This window comes from Rhopalosiphum padi, chromosome 3 (genome assembly GCF_020882245.1).
Source record: "Rhopalosiphum padi isolate XX-2018 chromosome 3, ASM2088224v1, whole genome shotgun sequence".
Taxonomy (NCBI): domain Eukaryota; kingdom Metazoa; phylum Arthropoda; class Insecta; order Hemiptera; family Aphididae; genus Rhopalosiphum; species Rhopalosiphum padi.
In genome coordinates, this window is record NC_083599.1 from 59622439 (window position 1) to 59644039 (window position 21601).

Consider the following 21601-nt stretch of genomic DNA (forward strand, 5'->3'; position numbering starts at 1 on the left):
GTTATCTCGTCTTGGTTAGTGGTCACAAGTTATCCCGAAGCAAATGATACGACGGACCGGACGAAGTGATAGCAACAGCGTAGATAATACGGCGGTACGATATAAATTAAAGCTGCGTGAATGCGCGATAAGAAAAAAGAAATAATAATTATCAATATTTTAGTTTACTTGTAGTATTTGTAGTAGTGATTGGAATAACCGAATAATTAGTAATCGATATATTTATTATTTTATAACCGAATGAATCATTCTAATGAATTTTTCACTCGAATGATTTTTTATCTCACTGCCCGTATACTACTAACTGACTACTTTATAGTTTATACCAATAAAAATAATAATACAATTAGGTAGGTAAATAATTTATAATAAAATAATCGAATAATTTATCAGTTCAAATAATAATAATAGTATAAAATATAAATAGTATAATACTTATGGTACTAATGCTAAATAAGTCTTGTTACGTGCTCTGATGTCCTATACCAATAATATAGTTACCAGTTGCTGGTCCACTAGAGTCTAAATTATTAGTACCAAGTACCAACCATAAGTAAATATTTTAATTGGAGCGTATACAGTTCAGTAAATGTATTTTTATGTTGTTTCCAAGTCTAAAGGGTTTTTTGTTCGATTTAAATAGGGCATTTCTAAATATTGTCGTATTAAGAGAGAAGCCGAAATTCCAGTTGATAAGGTTGTTCTAATATTTTGTGAAACTTTACTATCAAAGTGTTCCCATAATAAATTAGGTTCTTCGTTGATAGGCATATTAGATGTTTCTTTCTCTTGAGTATTTCTCATTATAGAATTAATTTCCTCAGTTGTTTGAAACTATTGTTACTATTTTGTCTAAAATACCCCACTAAATTAAAATGTCAGAAATTGAAGTAACAATGTTGGCACCAGTATGTATTTTAATAATTTCTCTTGTTGCTAAAACGGGTGAATATAAACGATCATTAAATAAAAGTGTCCCGTAACTGTTAAATAAGCCCTGTTGCTAACAGATGTCCACATATAAGTTGTAATTGAAACATTGTCGATACTTTTTAACATAGATTTAAGAGTGTTAGCTATCTTATTATATTCATCAGGTAATAATTTCATGGTTAACGTTTTTCTACAGGAGGCTTATACAAAGGCTGTAATTTTTCTGAATACTCCAAAAATCCAATATTTTCAACTAATGAAAGTGGTTAATAATCAACAGAAATCATTTTAATAAGACTTTTGTCTATCAAACTTTTTTCCACTTCGGATAATTTATTACCTCCAGTCGAACCAAATAATTTTAATTGTCGAGAATGTTTAGGACATTTAGATGTAGGCAAAATACAGGGCTGCTGTGAATTTGTATTAGAACTTGAATTTTCTGATTGTAAATTAAAACTAATACTAAAATATAAAATACCTAATATATATTATGAAAAATAATGTATTTAATATTTATAAATGAGTATAGGTATTATTTATATTATTACAATTTACAATACAGTTAAGATAAACGATAAACATAAAACAGCAATAACGTATTATTATTATTACCTTTTGAAGTATTGTTATGGTAAACGAAATCTTTTTTGCATAATTGACACTTTACGCATTTTCATTAATTTTTCTAAAATGCTCCCATATCACCGATCTTTTAAGTTTTAGGTGCAATTTTACGAAATATAAAATAAAATAAATTGGTAACAGAAACACTTCACATTCGACTAATGCCAGAAATCGCAATGATAATAATTTAACCTATCGTATATAATATGCATTTTGTATGAAAATTATAGATTTATCGATATAATTTTATCTACGTAGGCCGTTTAATTTTGAGATTTTTTTATATTCTACAATAACGTATTTGTTATAAATACTTAACAATTGTTATCTTTTTCAAATTAATATCAACGTATATTTCAGTCAAACTCCGAAAAAAATGTATAAAAACATAAAATATTATATAAATAAGAGTAAAATGTGTTCCAAACAATATTTGTATTAAAAATTATTTACTTATCCTTCATTGTAAGTAAATATATTTGAAAAACATTCTGTCGTATAAAGTATCCCGCCTGTTCGTGTAATACATAATATTAGCACGCCTATCGAAAGGTTAAATATAATATAGGTATATATATACTACTTATTAAACATTTATACAGTAGTCAGTAGCATACGGGTAAGAAAAATATTTATTTTGTCATGATTTTTATTTTTTACTACTAATTTTATCATTCGATTATTATTTATTACGATTTCTAATTTGTACCTACATGGCAATAGCACCTGGCTACTACAAAGTGATGTTTCTAGATTTTTATTTTTTGTATTTAAAAAAATAAAAAATTAAGCTCCTGCATTAGTATTTTTTCACTCTTTTTCATGTGAGTAAACACAACATTGAATTATAAACATTTTTAATACAATACACATAGGATAAAGCATTGATTAAATATATACATATATTTAATCAATGGTCGAAAATAATCAATTGATATTTTGGACCATAATTATGGCTAAAGACCGGATTTTGCATAAATGCATGTACCGTCAAACTGGCCAATTTGGGGCGTGTGTTTAACTTGGAACAAAAATATTATCTTTTAGTTTTACCTCCATAACGGTCTCTTCTCAATTAATTAATGTACCAATACAAGAATTCTGTTGTTATCTTAGAAATATTTAAAATCACTTTATTAGTGTCTCAGGATCAAATTTTAAAAGAAAGTATTCATTTTTATTAATTAATTTTATGTTTATAATATCTATCGTTTTCAAAAGGTCCGAAAACTTACACTAATACTCGTTGAATGAGACGTTATACATTCAAATTGATAATAAAAAATATGTTTGGATATGTGTTAAATTTACTACTCTATATAATAAATTATTATAGTCCTGCATAAATGTCTGTATATTACGTTTAACTTATTTAGTCCAACTTAAGCCACTGTTATTCAACCTTTGGCCAAGTTATATCTAGAATAAATTTAAACAAGTCCATTACATTTAAATGTGACTAACCTTAATAAAATTTAGTCTAAACACTACCTATAATTATATTTTTAATTGTGTACATATGGGTAAATGTTGGAGAAAAACTGGTGGTAGAACAAACAAACATTTGAATCAAGAATGTTTTTATTATTTTTTTTTGTTTATTTATAATAAAACATGTTACATTGAAAATACCTTTAGATAAATTAATCTTAAAGTTATTTACAATATAATTTCAAAACTAACCCAATTTACATTTGATAAGATACATTTGGTACACAACAAAAAAATTAAAAATATTTTTAAAAATATAATATCACGTTTCTGTAGATCATTATTATTTATTAGTTGGTAGGTAGGTCATAGCTAGATATACCTAATTCATTGCATACTGATTTTAATATTGAATGTTTTTATCTTATCCATTTCGACATTTCGTCTAACATTATCGACTTACTGTCATTTGTTAATACTACAGAAAACGGACTGACAAACTGATGACTGTAGTTTGAAATGTACATTCGGCAATTAATAGTCAACGTATTATAAAAATGTGTTTATTTTATATAACATTGTTTGTGAATTGTGTTAGTTACTTTACAATACCTAAGTGTTCAAGTTCAAAATTACCATCACCTAGAAAATTGATTGACATATTATTGTTACTTATTGTTTTTCCTATAACAAATAAATTGTTTATTTTTTCATCACAATCATAAAATATAGATACTGTAGTTTATTTTTTTCTATTATTAATGTTTTAATTTTATAATTTTACAATAAATAAATATCCAGCTGTAATAATCAAAAATTATTTTGCATTTTATGTGCATATTTGAAACTTTATAAGTGCATATTTTAAAATTTTAAATGCATATAAATCCGGTCTTTAGTTATGAGTTCATGACTATAAATCCTTTTATTTACCATGTTTCTTAGATAATATAAAATATATAATAAAATATCGTAATCATAATAAAAAAAAATATAGTAATTTAGGCACCACTCTGCTGTACATTAGATGTCAAGTGGATCAATATTATGTCTTAAATTTTAATTCAATGATGTATCATTGTACATGATCAACCATAGGCATAGGCGCAAAATGGAGGGGGGTGCTTAACAGCATAACACCCTCAAGTTTCATATTAGTACCTCCAAATTTTTTATAGCATCATCGATTTTTATTGGTTATAAGTTATAACTTAAGAATTATGATCTATATAACTAGAAACTTAAATCTAGCCCCCCCATCAATTTAATCCAAATTGCACCTACGTAAACAAAATTCTGAGTGAAGACGGTCTATCATCCTATATCACCTGATAATTGGTAAGAAAAAAATAACAATTTAAAATATATTAAAATATTAAAATTTGTATCATAATTATTAATCACTAGGACAATTAGTTGTATTTTTGATAAACATTTCCAAGTAAAATGATTTTTACCATTGTATTTAGCTATACAATATAAGTGTATCCTTCAAAACCTACTTTTCCACTACCTACCTTTAGTAGATTTAAAAACGTTCATCTGAAAGAATTAAAAAACAAAGATAAACAGAACCAATTTGTATTGTAACACTGGTGATGAAATAATTTTTTTTATATTTGTTGTAATATATATTTATTTTATTAATATATAATTTTTGAAAAAATAAAATGATTTAATGTAAATACATTTTTTTGATATTTTTAGGGAATTTAAATTTTATTCCTAATTATTAATACGTATTTATTGTAATACTACATGTATATTCATACTATATTATGTTATTATTGTTATTAATTCTTAAGTATACCATCTTATTGTAAACAGTGCCTAGTGTGATAGGTCCATAGTATAATTAATATTAAATATCTAATGGAGTAATAATATTTTAAAATTAATCTACATATTTTAAAAATGTCATTGTGTATAGTAAAATTTATAATATGCTTAAAAGTTTTATCTCCCCACAAATAATGTAATTGAATCATAACAAAATAATTAACTGCAATTTTATTTATTGTTTTAATATGTAATTTTATCCAAATTTTAACTTCAAATATCTATAGAAAATTATCATAGAATTACAATAAATATTTATTAAAATGTTTAGAAACTTGTTTACAACAGCTATAGCATAATCAAAGCCAATAGAATCATTTGTATAGTATCGCCTTATCAAAAAACGATAAGCGGCACGTGTACGTTAGCGTCGTTACGGCGGTGACGCCGGAACTAACTTCATTCATGATTGTTGGTTAATCTCAATTCATTCTTTCCAGACCATATATACTGGCGTGGATGTTCGTATACGTTGTGATCTAATATACAATTTTAAGTAGAATTGTTATATTGTTTTGTCAAACGTGACTTGATTTGATTTATATGTTTATTTAGTTAATAAATAGTCGCGTATATCTACGATTATGTCTTTGAAAAAAACCTCGCAACGGGCTAGTGGCAGTAAAAAAAGAAAACTAAGTGACGGTTCCATTGATATAGAATTGCATCATAATCTAGATTTGTTTAGTGATCCCGATTATCAAACGCCAACGGACGGTTACCGAGACCTGTTTGGTGAACTTATACCGCCTAACGAGTGCGTCAATAATGCACAGGCTAAAGACAAATCGACTAAGAAAAAAACACCTGTATCAAAGAGAAAAAAACTGCCATATGAAGATGTTTTTGTAGATACTCCAGTAATAAAACCTAAAAGAGTGTTTGTTGCTACTCCAAGAATGATTAAAATTATGAGGGAGGCACAAAAAGAATTGTACTCTCTTATGGGTGTCAACAAAAGTCCGAGTAATGTTTCAATTAAATCAAACGACAGCCTTAATGTCAGCGGAGTACAACAATTACAAGACAGTCCTATAACAAGTATAAAAAATGTGGCTAAAATAAATACAGAGAATAACGATAAGAATCCTCAACAAGTTCTTAAAGGTAAATTAAAATATTTCATTGATATTAGTATTTATTAAAAAATAAATCCTTGTTGAATAAACTTCTTTGAGAGGACAACTCATTTGTATCTGTTGTATTTGAAACATAAGCAATAGCACAATAGAATCCTTTTTATGTTGTTAGCTTAAATATTATAGTTAATTTATATATTACAAAACTTAAAGATACGATTATCCAGGGCATCTCGTAACATTTTATTAATATTCTAATTTTAAAGCGAGTTATAAGCATTTTTATCCAGTCGATCTCAAGATGAATTTGAGTCGATCACGACACCCTTTTGAATTTTCTTGAACTTTTGAATTTTTTCAGAAAATAATTAAAATATTGTTTTTTTTGTAAATTTGTATATCCCATGAATATTAAAAATTATATTTAGAAAAAAAAAATAAATAACTATGAAAAACGATAATATACACAGATATTGATTAAAAAGTGTAACTAGAAAATCTCTGAGGTCAATCGCAAGTCTATTAAAGTTGGCCATCCCTGGTATATTTATATGCTCACACGTGTATTTTAATAGATGAGCAAAACTTTAACGGTGTCAAAATATTAGCAACACCAACGACAAGTAAAAATAAAACTTTTAAGATGCCTTAGATATATTTTTACCTTCGAGTTGTCTAATAGGTAAATTGACTAGTATTAATGACATAAAATGGTTTCTGCTGAATGCAAATTTGTTCTATTTTACATTAATAAGACAGAAACAACACATGCAGATATGGTGTTCTGTTAAGTCAAAATATTTTTATATATATGATACTGTGAATGTCTGTATATAATCTTAGAAATGTCGACATATAAGTATCTAAATAATTGGCGAGCGTTGACATTTTGTTTAAATGCACTACTAATAAATGTTAAAATGCATAGTGAAATGGTAATCTCAGAATTATAGGAATATCACAATAGTATTATGTTATTTTATTTATTCTGCGCTACATTAGTTTCTTATGATGGTTGATAATTTTGATAAACTTTTTTACCATACTTAATTTATATTATACTACGAGCAGTGTTGTAAATAATACTTTTTTTATTAATTAGCTAATTAAAATATTATTTAAATACTTTAAAAAGTGCTTTAAAACCCTTTCACTGCTATAGACGCACATATGCGTCCAATGTAAGCGACTTTGGTGTGCTATGGATGCACATACGTGTCCTATCATTTTAAAAATCAACAAAAGCTGTTATCGAAAATGTGATTATATTATAAAATGGTAAATAATTAGATGAATCTAAAGACTATAAAAAAAAAATATATGATAAATATCAAAAAAGTTATAAGCAAAATTTAAAAGATTAAAGATTTTAAAGATTTTAGATTTATGCACTTTTTTATATGTATTTTGAATGAACAAAATTGCTTCAATGGTACACCTGATTTTTAAAAATTAAAATTTTTTTTTATTAAGCCTAAAACAAAAATTTAAAACTACTTATAATAATTTATGATTATGAATGCAAATATGATACATTTAAAAGTTTTATATATCTTTTCAATAATTTTAGATGTGAATATTTTTTCTATTATATTATTAAATACAATTTTACGTTTACAACTAATTTTTACTCAAGATGATTTTTAATTTTGTTTATATACTGAGTGAATATTTTATCGAACAACACTCATTACTTCAAAATCTATTAACGCTTTTGAAAATATTTTTTACATAACTTCCAGTCAAAATAAAATAACATCTTATTTGTTGAGAATCATATTTTTAATCGTTTTTTATTTTTTTGAATGCCAACAAATATTTTAAACTTTATAGTCAGAAGTGAAGCAGAATATTTTTTAGAGTATTTTGATATATAAAAATCAAAATTTGGACAAAAGCCTAGTTCATGAGTTATTAATATTTAAAACTTGGTGAGGAGGTGAGTGGAGTAGTATATTAACATTTTGGGGGTATCCATATACCATTCCATTCTGCTCATTTAAACTGTAAACACTTATAAGCTAGAGCAAGGACTTGTATGCATTAAAAAATTACATCCCCATATTACATTAAAAATTTGCAATGTTTCTTTAAATATTTTGTTACTTTATTCAATTTTCTATTTATTTATTTGAAAAATAATAATAATAATAATAACACACCCAATACAGATCTAGTCGAATCTACCCAGTAACCATTAAGATAGCCTCTTTATAACAACTTTATGGTTTAATATAATTGTTGACCTTAATTTATGAATAATGTTTACCTAAATGCTTGATTTCCGATATCCTATATAAGTAGCCTCCATTGAACTATATGATAACTGGAACGCTCACCATGCAGTGTTGCCCGAGCGAGTGTGTTAAAAAGAGATAGCGAATACTTTAGGTGTGTCTATCCTTGTTTAACATACTGCGTAAATGTATAATTTTATTTTATATTACTATGTGCCTAGTAATAACATTTACTTATATATTTATGCAGCTTAAAGCTTAAATCATAATTATTGAATTACGAGATAGTTATATATAATATAAATATTAAATATACATATATATTTTGATTAATTGGCAATTAAATCTTGCCTACATTCAGAAATTAAACTGTTAGCTTAATTGACAAAAAAATATAACAGTTAAAAAAAAAAAAAATGAAATGTAATAATTAATAATGCTATAAAAATCTTGGGAAAAGGGAAATATTTTTTTCAACCAAAGTTCAGATTTACTTATGTACAATGTTATGGTTCTCTAAACTCATAATGGAAAAATATTTTTTTTTTTAAATATTGACAGTTAGGCATTAACTAGTTAGTTTTAATACATGATAACTTTCTAACTTAACAGTTATATAATAATTATTATATTACTTACATAATAATATTGTGTACAATATTATTATAATACATTATTATGTACATAATAATGCATGGATGGTAACAACGGCTTTACCGTGTAGATATAATTGGTATTCGGAAAAAAAGGCACCGTACCAACTAAATACATAATTTGTTATTTTATTATGATTTACATAATTAAATATAATCATTATGTTTATCTATGTACACTTCTTTTTTCTTTAACATATTTAAAAGTATAGCTGCAATCTGCATTTAACTTTATCGATAATTATCATTTATCATTTGTACCTACATAATTCAAAAAATGTTAAAGGTAAAAATTAAAAAATAATTATCCAGTGTTTGGAAGCCGCCTTCGAGTTGGTTGAGTGAAAATTGTTTCACTGGAAATTAGGTCAGAAGTAATAATTGGATGTCCAAAGATTGGATTATTAATATTATTATTATTTTAAACTATAACTTGTATCTTTATCATGGTAATTTTCCTGTAATATAAAAAACAATTTAAATTAATAAAACTTTATAACATAATTATACAATAAACAGTAACATATTTATATTATATTTTAGTTAAAAAAACGAACACTCAAATGCATTTAAAATTTAAAAGTATACTTTTACTTTGATACTTCTACACATAAGGATGACATATTAGAGTGCTCTACTTGTAAATAATGTTTGCACTTCTATTGTGCGGGCTACTCTGAAACTAATTTAAAAAAAATGTCAAATAATACGAATACAAAATTTAATTGCACTGAGTGCCAAATTGATATTCATAAATTTCAAACATCTCCTAAAAATCAAAAATTTGGTAAACTCGGTTAATCCTATGGAAAAAAATATTGAGGAACTCATAAATTCAATTTCTTTCATGAGCTCACAATTTGACAATTTTAATAATAAAATTGATACTATTGTGAGTGAATTGAAAAATATCAAACTTGTAAACAAAAAATAATTGCTGAGAATAAACGGCTCTCTGACGAAGTTTATATTCTGAAATCTAAAATTGATGAAATTGAACAACATAATTTAGGTATATCTGTGGACATAATAGGTATACCTAAAACAGTTAATGAAAACTGTATCGATATTGTGGAAGCAATTGGTAAAATTACTAAAACGGAATTGAAAGTAATTGAAGCTTATAGAATAAATTCTTTAGTGTCAAAAGAAAATATTATATCGGCTAAATTATCAACACTGGGCATGCGCAAGGATCTAATTCGCAATGTTAAATCTATGAAATTGACAACAGATACTTTAAAAAATAATTGGCCGAAGGAAAAAATATATATTAATGAAAGTCTTACTAAATCAAAAAGAGCATTTTTTTCACAAACCAGTCGCGCTGCGAAAGAAAAAATATCAAATTTGTATGGCTATCTAATGCTGATATTCTTGTAAGGAAAAACGATAATTCCAAAATAATGAAAATAAAATCATCTCAAGACATCTAAAATTTATAGTTATTATTTTTCACTTTCAAAATAATTAAAAATAAAAATAATAATTTTTATTTCTAATGAATGATAATATATTAAACATCGATAATCTTTTAAATATAAATAATATTAATTCAAATTATGTAGATTCTATAACGGATATACCTCTATCAAATGATAATCCATCTCTTTTCCAAATAAATATAAGAAGTATAAATAATCATTTCAATGAACTAGCTATGTTGCTAGGCTCAATAAAAAATTATTTTAGTTATTTTTATAATACTACAAGATATAAACATAATATAAACATATGCCTACCTAATTATAATAAAGTATTTGGTCAAATGAGTGTTTTATATAACGGTCTATGGATTAATTCCAAGTTTATATAATATAAGAACCGCGCTCCCCCAGCATAAGCTTCGCTTTTAGGGGGTGCTGCAATTAATTATTCTATGTATTTATATAATGTATCTCTTATTTTTGCAAAATATTATTATTATTAAAAAAAAATATTGTGTATTTACTACTAACTAAGCATATGATAAAGTTAATCAAAATACATTTGCAAATGCATTGAAGTCTTTGCTCTATTTATAACTCATAAACTACTCATCCAAATTTCAATTTTTAGGTATCATAATACTAAAAAAAATATTCTTCAGAATATGAAAATAAAAATGTATGTCATTCAAAAAAGTAAACAACTTAAAATTATCACGATAAAAAATATAATTTTTTTAAATAAATATTTTGTTTAGACTGGAAATTATATAAAAAAATATTTTCAAAAACATAAATGGGTTTTAAAATAATGAGTCTTGTTCGATGAAAAAATTACTGTATAACTGAATCACTAAATCACTAATCTAAATCACTCTATATATTACAGAATTAATACTATATAGAGATATATAATCTAGTGGGGTTTTTTATTTTTTTTTTTATAAAAAGTAGTCATATGTATTTGATTTTAATATTTATAATTGATAATTTTTACTATTTATTTAACATACTTTTATTTTTATTTTATAATAATTTATTTTTTGATTTAGGAGTTGTTGCATTTGTTGATTACAAAATCGACAATGAACGCATTGATTCATGTATCAGTTCTAGTCTCATTAAAATAGGTGCCAAAGTCGAAAAAACATTTAATCGAAAAGTAAATGTTATGATAAGTTATTAATCTTTAAATATATTTTTTAATTTTTCTTGATTTTATTTATAGGTTACGCATGTGATGTTTTGTGATGGCTACCGCAGTACATATAATAAAGCAGTTGAACGTAATATCCCACTGGTATCAGCAAGGTGGATGGAATATAGCAGAAGAGCTAATAAGATACAGGATCCAGCTGACTATCCGCCTGTAGGTTTGGAAAAATACACCAAAACACCATCAAAAGTTATTAAAATTCCAGTAAGTAAATTCCAATATATAATTTTAAATTTTAAATGATAATCACTAAAATTAAGTTATGTGATAAAAATATTGTAGTATCTTAAAAAAACATTGTACTTCAAATAAGCATCATTGATTATTATTTTATTTTTTGAAATTGATATGTTTATGTACAATTAATTAAAAAATGGTTAATTTTGTTTGTGGTAGATTGGATATAGCGTTTCGTATATTTTCGATATTGGTTCAAATTATTATAAATTTTTCTGATATCTTTAACTATCTTTTGTATTGCTTGTATCTAAAGTTTCAGAAAATAGTATTTTCACTAACACACTCTTTATAAATATTGAACATACTTGCAATAGATACAAAATTGATTCAACATGAATGTTGATTGACGGCAATAGTGACTAGGGACTTTTGGCAATAAATATAACCAATCTTTTATATGAAAAATGTTATTTTGTATTTTTAGTTGTCTTCGAGGTTGTCTTGGACTAGGACTTAGTGAAATAGGTTCAGAATCATGTTCTAATTCTGATGAATTTGAATTAGCTATACAAGGTATAGTTAGTTTTTAGTCTACCGTTTGAAACAATCTTCATCAATACTTAGTGTTTAAAAATATTTTTCGATATACTGATTAACAGTCCATTTCTTTGTTTTACTTCTGTGACAAACCGGTTTCTATCTTTTTTATCTAACAGCCAAGCAATTTTTTTCATATTGGTTTTATGTTTAGTTTATATTCTATATGCTTTTACTACATCACATTTAATTTTTAATTTATAATTTAGCTTTTAATTATTTGACTTCTGCTGAAAATTTTTCATTATTTTCAAACAATATCTCTTTTTGTTTATAAAGTTGGTATCTGTCATATGAAATAATGGTTAATCAAATTAATTGAACTTTCCTACTTCAAATAATTATTTATTCAATTTATACTTACCATATTATATTTTAAACATTTTGTTGTTGTTTGTGAAATTTTGGACCTCACATAAACTTGTACAATGTGACCCCAATTTCTTATTGAAAAATAAAAAAATAAAAATTTTTTTTTTCAGAAATCCATGTCATATCAAAAGTTTCTAGATCCAAGTTATATTGAACGTGACCAGCTATTTAAGTCAAAATGTGATAGCATTATGAAACAATTTAATCTCAGTATAAACCATAATGATAAAAATGGAGAAAATCATTCTAGCATTGAGACTCCTCAAAAAATGATTGCGGATGATCTAGTAAGTCTGCCTTTAACAGATTGACTGTCAATTATAACTTAATAGCATAAGCTTTAAAAATTGGTTTCCTTTTTGTGAATAAAAATTATAATTTAATGGTAAAATTTATAAGTGTATTATTTATATTATAATATTTAATATTATAACCTTTACAATATACATTTATTTAAATATTGCACTCTTATAAGTATGATTGAAATTTTAAAACATTGGCCAGGAGGATCATACAGTATCCACTCTTAACTGTAATACTGCACAAATTTAAATTTAAAAATAAGTATATTTTAGTATTTTATAAAATAGTAATGAATACTTTGTTAAGTATCAAGTTTATAATTCTTTTATAATATGAACGTATTTTAAATTAATATTATAACACTATTTATAGAGATATCATTTTATTTTACCTACATTTTTTATGATTAAAAATCATTTAGAAAATGTTAAAATTGATTAATTATTATTTCAGAAATTATTTTTTTAGTTAATAGAACATTACACATATGTTGTCACCGTCTTACACATGTAAAATATAGTAAAAGCTGTTTTGCGCGGGATAGAACCACTCAGGCTGAGTGATGTTTAGATTCCTTATTGATATATAATATCAGCTATAACGTTTTACTATCAAATTATTTTGTATATATTTTGTTATAACTTACATGGTTGTTAGTAATAACTTATTACTAAAATACTAGAAATGTTAAATCTAACTCAATAGAATTTTTCTTATATTTGTTTTAATATTCATTTTTTTGTTTTAAGGACGATCTCCACAAACCAGATCATATTGTTAATATAGTATCAGATGATGTACATAAAGTATTAAATATGACTGATAATCCTGTATCAGATGAAAAACTAGAAGAATTAATTGTACCAATTAGAATAATAAGAAAATATCTCACGCCTGCTGGAAAGGAGAATACAACATCTAAAATACTTGATAGTCAAATAGCTAAAATTGAAGATCAACTAAATTTAAATTTTCAAGCTAGAAAACGATTTCGTAAACTATTATTTCCTTCTGATGAGGATATAAATAACATTCAAGAAGTTATGAACTCTCCAACTCAAACCAAAGACAGTAATTCCAAAAATATGTCTGTAAATTCTACGATTATCCAGACACCAAAAGACTCTTTAGCAGATAATAGCGTGGTATTACAGTCAATTGCCTGTACTGGGATGATGAAAAGGTAAATTAAAAAAAAATAAAATGATTTTTATTGATATTTATTTAAAAAAATAATATTTTATCATTAACATTTTTGTTGAAACAGTGAAATGAAAATTTTAAAATCATCTATAAAAACCTTAGGAAAATTTGTTTTCCATGCTACGGTGAAACCTCAAACTACCTATTTAATTACTAAATCACATTCTAATCAATCATTGGATATTGTATTTGCAATGGCTTATGGCTGTTTCATTGTTTCGGAAGATTGGGTAAGATATTTTAACAAGATTAATTTTTTTCATATTATGATAGTAGTTTTATTTATTTAGTTTAACATGTTTGTGATATGTTAATTTTTATATTTTTGTATAAAAGTTAATTATTGTATTTATGTTATTTTATTATTAAGGTACATGAATCGTACAGAATTGGAAAATGGTTATCCCATCAACATTACTTGATCTCAGATTTGTCTGAACCTGTAAAGGTAAAAATTCTTAATTCACGTGTATTATATTATTTTTATTAATGTTTAAATGATTTTTTATTAACATGTTTTTATTTTTTAAGGAATTTCAATTACAACGTCACACAAAATTTGGATCAATGTTGAAATTTCATATATTTGACAATGCTGGCAAAATATATATATCAGATACCTGTAAATCGCCTGCTAAACTCTTAAAACGATTGGTGCATGCTTGTGGTGGTCATTGTACAAATACCAAATCTATCGCAAACATTGTAGTAGGTGATACACCAAAAATGGATAATAATGTTGACGAAAAATGGATTTTAGACTGTATAACCAAAGGGATATTGTTAAATAAAAGTCAGTATAAATTAGTTAATACTGATGAATATTGATATTTTGACTTGAAATAATATTCATACCAACCAGTGTGAATAAATCTTTAACATTTTATGTTACTTTAGTTTTACTTTTGTATTTCCTTTAACCAATTTTATGTATTTTTAAGTTATTTTGTTACTCTATTTTTTATATCTTCTTATCAAAAATCATTCTATATGTGTTTTTTGGTTATTAATATAGAAAATAATTCATGTAATTTTGTATTTTGTTTTAATATTCATTACTGTGTTAGAATAATCAAATTTTGTGGGTAACAGTAGCTACATACAGTAGTAAGATCATGAAATGGCATCAGCTATCACTTACTTTTCTTTCGTTCCCAACTAAAAAACATCAAAGGAAGAAGAAAATTCTATATTTTAGTATCTGATATAAAATAATAAAATTTAAAATAATATATGCTTTTTATATTAATATTTATACTGTATTTTCTGTGTTTTTGACTGGCTAAAAACTATTGATGTAGATCTGTCAATAATAATTGTTCAGATAAATTTTTTTTAACTAGTCGTGCAAAATGCTTTTTTAATAATGATCATACCACACATCCACTTTAGCATTGCCACCTCAGTTATTCTCGCACTATATTGTGTTTTATTGTTTAAAGCTGAAGTCTAACCTACAGCCTATGATTTAAAAATAATATCTTAGTTGTCATTGTTTTTAATTTATTAATTTCTTACTAAAAAAATTTGTCCTGCTATGCCATAGTATATCTTAGAAATGACTCGCCGCAAGAAAAGGTTTGAGACTACTGGTATACAGTCTGACTTTCCAATTCATGCAATATCACTAGCATCACAACTGTTTTATAAAAACTACCTTTTAATCTCAATAACAAATGAAAATTAATTTCCAACAAGATTTTTAGTTGTGTTGAAACTAGTGTTGAAACTAATTGTTAAATAAATTCTTTGCAATAGAAGTAGTAATTTTTTAATAAAACATAATTAAAATTGTAATGAAATTCTTTGAATAAATAAAATAAAATTTTTCTTCGTCATTACAATTTTTATACTTCTGTATGAATGTATATATTATACAAATATAAAAATAAAAAAACATTATGTTTAAAAGTAGTAAGCTATATCTTTTATAATATTTATTTTTGTTTATAATTAACGCATTGTTGTTTGTGCTGAAACCAATTTTAACATAATTTTTAAATTCAATTTTTTGTTGTGTTAAATAACAGTGCAATATCTAATACAAATAAATAAGATAAAATAAAATGATATAATATAATGATTAATTACTTTTTATAATTTTAATTAAGGTTAAGTTTTTAAGCTTGTAGTAATTTTTGAATCATGTCCAGGATTATTGTGTTGCCAGTATGTTAAAAAATTCTATTACAATTATCTAAATCATACTGTTGCTGCCGAAAGGAAATGACATAATAATATTTTGCACAGTCCCACCTATACCTTCACTGTTGACCAGCGATTTTGAACTCAATCGCTTATCGCAAGTTGCTGATTGTTATCTTATATACGCTACATAGGAGAACAGTGGTTGTCCGAAAAATGATAATGAACCAACGACTGATAAGAGAGAGGGATAACCACTTGTCCGAAAAATGATAAGATAGGTAAGGTAGGTTATACGGTGGTTACCCAGTGACTAACTTGAGGTGGTGTTTTTTTGGTCCAAGCGAGTGGCAACGTGGGCATCGCTGTAACAACGTTTTTTTCACCTTAGTGACTGCTGGATTACTGGTAATTGTGGTATCAGTCGTGACATGACGAACCATGACACTGTTCGAACAACTGCATTCGACCCGTAATTGTAGTATCAGATGTGTTATCATGTTCTCCTACTTTCTTAAGGGTCGAATGCAAGTAGGTGAAAATGATAACACATCTGATACTACAATTACCAGTGATCCAGAAGTGACACCAATGTGAAAAAAAATTTATTACTGTGATGCCTACGGTGTGCCACTCACTCACTGTGCTGCATTCGGACAAAAAAAACGAAAATATTCCACGAATTGCTATGCAATAACACCTCAAGTGTACCACTAGGTAACCACGGTATAACCGCGAGTATAACATACCCTACCACTTTTATCATATTTTCGGACAAGTGCTTATCACTTCTTTCTTAACCGTGCCATGTCATTTTCTGTACTTTTCTAGATTACACATTATTTTTAATTTAAACTTAAACAATTTTTCTTTAATTTTTTTTTTGTAAATTATTAGAAAAAACAAAGGGTCAATGTCGGATAACTGCATTCATAATATCAAATAGAGAAAACAAAAGTTTTGTGTTGTCAAAGCAAACAAGATATGTTCCATTTCTTCAACAACATATAACAGAAAAGGCTTTAAAACAACTGTGAATTCATGTGTGCCTCATGGTATCTAAATGGAATAGATTGTTAAGTTAGTATTTATTTTTTTCTTAGTCTAATAAATAAAACAAACTTAAGTAATTTTTTACTAGGTTTTAAAATCAACAATTTAGGTAACCTATAATTCTGATGTAATCTTTAAATTTAATTTTTTTACTCAATAATTTTCCAGAAGCTGCAAATAACTAAACATTTATTCAGTGTGCATAAAGAATTAGGCGATTACGACAAGGATTGTTCCCAGCAACACCTCAAAATACTGAACAGTTCCATAAATTATTAATGAATGATGAAAATCAAAGTTTTAGATTATCACTACAACAATCACAGTAAAATACAAGTTGATTACAAATTGAAATTGAATAAACTAAATTTATTGAATAATTACCTATTTATAGATTTTATCAAGGACCATTGGTTGTGAATGGAATTATTAAAGGTGTCCTATTTTGCAATATAGCTCATTTACAGAAAAAAGAGTAAAATTTAAGAAATCTATGGAAATCTAATGGAAATTTCTTGTGAGTACAATTCTCTATATAATTTTTAGGTCCGTGTACCTGGTTGTGACATTTTTGAATAATGATGTTTATCAGATATTTTCACTCCATGTCTTGTTTAAAAACGTATGTTTTTTAATTGTTTTTAAAATTATTATTTAATAATCCAATTTAAAAATATATACATACTATTAATTTTTTTTTGTTTTATATAGTTTCCCAATAGTTTATGCTATCTTCACAGCCAAAAAACAGGATATAATATATGTACAACCTCTGAGTTATGTCAGAAGTGTTACCCTTAAATTATGCAGACTTAATTATAATAACTTATTATGAGTATGGTCTAATTAATGCCACAAAAATAATGTTTCCGGAGAGTAAAACGCAAGGGTTTGTCTTCATTTTTTCCAGGTAAATAGTAGCTTCCTTTTTGTTGAATCTGAAAAAATGAGTTATTAATAATAAATAATATTTTTTGGCAGTCATACAGTTAAAAAATCTCAAATTTTTCATTTTATATAAACAAATTTTAATGCAACATGTATATTAAAAATGGTAAATAATAGTAAATATAAATGAAACAATTAAATAATTAATTTTTTTCCATAGATTTTAGGTTTGCCATACTTGCCGACAACACAAATTTATGCTTTACCGTCAATGGAAGATAGTTTCAATAAAGTTGTACAATATGTTAATCAATTCCCTGATTTAGCTGTACAACAAAATGAATTCCTAATTGATTTTGTTTTTTAACGATGAGCCCTGAAAATGTCTAAGAATATAATCAAGAAATAAGGACAAATTACTATATTGAGAATTATCATGCTTCATTGTTGAGGCTATAATTAAGCCTCATCCTAAAGTTTGGGAATTCCTTAATATGATTTAAAATTCAATTTTTCTGTAAGTGTCAACTAATTATGGTAGAAAGAGTAACTAAAATTTAAATATTTTATGTTTTTTATTACAGGAAAAGAGAAAATATATTAGTGTTTTAACAGTTTAAAAATGATGATAACCTATTTTAAATATTAATTTATGTTTATGACCATGATTTTATGGGCTATTTATTTTTAAATTGCGTTATTTTTGCGTATTCAATTTCGTTAGGAATTAATAAATATCTAAATAATACAATATTTACATTTTGATCATTATTATTATTAAGTAAAAACGGCGCGTAGTTAAACAGTCATGGGAGAAACGACTTTAATATCGGCCGCCTGCCTTTGCAGCCTGTGTTAAATAGCCCCGGACACAGTGTGACCAGTGATCTATGACCCTGTGCCCACAGCCCAACACGGATTAAGAATTAACTCATGTTGCTAAAATTCGGTCTTTCCTGCCCTGACTGATCGTCCTCGATCAGCGACAATCGCATTGGATCTATTGGGTGACTTAGCGACATTGATAATTTAATAATAATAGTATATAATATATGTATAAAAAAAATTACATCTGGGGGAAAAAAGGGTTGCCCTAAATAAGACAAAAACATTAACTAAAATAACATTACGAAAATTTCAGTCTAACTGGTAATATGTGAGAAGTGCTGGTGGTCGTCTGGTCCAGGGCCAATTGTTTGTGGGCGTGTGTTCAAATCCCACTTCTGAAATGTTATAAAATGTTTACAAATATACATTATAAATAGAAAGTAATTAACAAACTATTAGGAATTGTAGTTTACACTTACCCAATATATTTAGGAATAATTAAACAATAGATACATATGAAAGGGGGACGCGTAAAAACCTGGAATGTTAAACTCTGGAATTTAATACCTGGACTGTAAAAATTTGGATCTCACACACACAGATATATAATGTATCAGTTTTAAGGGGGTATGAATAGGCCATAAATATTAATCATTAATGTTTTTCGGGATAGGTACATGCCTAAAGACTGTAGCCCATTGGCGCAAAATATAACCCAAACACAACCAAAAAGCGCAAAAACAATACCTTTTTTTTAACTAACCATAATCGCAAATACATTTTACAAAAGTAAAGTGTGTTTTATCAACCTTTTACAGTAGTTATATTAAAATGAGTTGAAAAAAAGTTTTAAATTAAAATTACATATTAGTAGTTATTACTTATTAGTATAAGTTTGAACTTTGAAGCCCAAAGTTCTTAAATAATCTAACCGGAAAATTGTTATTCTATTTACAAGTTCCATGCTTTTATATTAGGGTTGACTTTAGAACTGTGATTTATAGTTGTTCGTCCATTTAATTGATTTTTTTAATAAACTTCTGCCTGGTGTTCTTTAAACATTTCGATAAAATTATAAAATGATGGATGTGAAACTTATAGTGTAACGAGTATAATATCGTATCAAGTAATACAATTTATTTTTGCGCTTTTATCCCACTACTAAGATACAAAAGCGCAAAACAAATTTGCGATTTTGTTTGATCGAAAAAAATAGACTATTTGGACTTTTGGGTTTCGCCGATTCAAAAACCAACAATTGTTAATCTTATACCGAAAAATTATATCGATAAAAAAAAAAAAACGTTTGTAGTTCAAATTATAGATTAAAAATTTAAATCAATAGTATGATATTACCTACAGTAACAACAGTTATATAACAAAATAAAAATATTAAAAAAGTAAATATTATAAGGTAAGATTATAGGTATTTTAAATTCATAGAGTGCATAATATTAATATATATAAAATACATAAATAGATTTAATTTTTAAGTACCTACCTATTTTAGATGACCTAAATTTATTTTAAATTTTATAATTCTTTCGATCTTGTACAAAGATTTTGTTGAATGGTGTAGTTTCATAAGTCCATTTTAAGCATTTGGGAAAAATATTTTCAATTAAATCAATCAAAGAAACTCCAAAATCTTCATAAAGTTATAGGATAATATATTTTATGTTTATTAAGTATAATTTTACATGACTTTTAATTTATGCAAGTAAGATTTGCTTGTTTCACCTCCACATTACAATTATTCGATATGCTTAGGCGCAATCTATCTTATTTTAATTTTAAACAAAAATGTAAACATACTCGTGTCAAATTTAGTTTATTTAAATTTATAACTGTAAGTTATATTTATTTAACAAGGTATCTACAAAAAAATAACGTTTTAATCTAACACATAATGTCTATTATTTTATAAATTATAAGTTTTATAAGCGGGCCACATAAAATTGCTATGAGCGCCACATGAGCCCTTTCATTGTGTGAAAAATAAAAAAATATACTTTAAACGTTTCAAATGCTTACCCGAAAATTACATGTATATATTATAAAGAATTAACTATATATCTTCGTTATTATTCTTTGTTTCCATATCTAATTTCGTCAAAATTGATAATTAAAATTTCTATTAAACCAAACAATGTTAATATTATATTGCTTAGATTTTATTGTTAAAATATTAACCACTTATGAAAATTCTTGTTTTAAATTGTCAATTCACAGCTATCAAATTTGAACATGTCATAATTTTTAACTAATTACATGATAATATGAAAGTGTTTGTAGTTTTAATCAATGTTGTCAAAAATTAAACTTAACATGCTTTAAAAAAAAATAACATTTATTTACATTTAATTTTCAATTAAATCAATCAAAGAAACTCCAAAATCTTCATAAAGTTATAGGATAACATATTTTATGTTTTTAAAAAAAAACATACTTATGTATCTTTAGTACAATATAGGTATATTTATAATTGCATACCTACTTATATCAGTTGCACAATTTATTATTTTTTTAATATTTTACCAAAGATAAATAAAAACAATAATATTTTTTCTTAATTTTTTTTTTGTTTGTG

The 21601-nt window shown here is 25.5% G+C and overlaps 1 protein-coding gene across 4 annotated transcripts; it reads left to right on the plus strand.

Annotated features, from left to right (window-relative positions):
* Window positions 1-5239: 5239 nt before the first annotated feature.
* LOC132927023 (uncharacterized) lies at window positions 5240-20304 on the plus strand. Of its 4 annotated transcripts, XR_009661597.1 has the most exons (15): window positions 5240-5937; window positions 11279-11388; window positions 11455-11646; window positions 12702-12878; window positions 13644-14077; window positions 14162-14327; window positions 14468-14545; window positions 14629-14890; window positions 17140-17322; window positions 17464-17620; window positions 17690-17812; window positions 18007-18205; window positions 18277-18349; window positions 18404-18700; window positions 18768-20303. XR_009661597.1 is itself a non-coding variant. In XM_060991477.1 (8 exons), the coding sequence occupies exons 1-8, from the start codon at window positions 5415-5417 to the stop codon at window positions 14923-14925; spliced, it is 1977 nt and encodes a 658-aa protein (XP_060847460.1). In that variant the 5' UTR covers window positions 5241-5414; the 3' UTR covers window positions 14926-15128. The 4 variants fall into 4 exon arrangements, 1 of the variants encoding a protein (XP_060847460.1); XR_009661598.1 differs by lacking the exon at window positions 18277-18349 and having other exon boundaries at window positions 18768-20302; XR_009661596.1 differs by having other exon boundaries at window positions 18007-18700; window positions 18768-20304.
* The last annotated feature ends 1297 nt before the right edge of the window (window positions 20305-21601 follow it).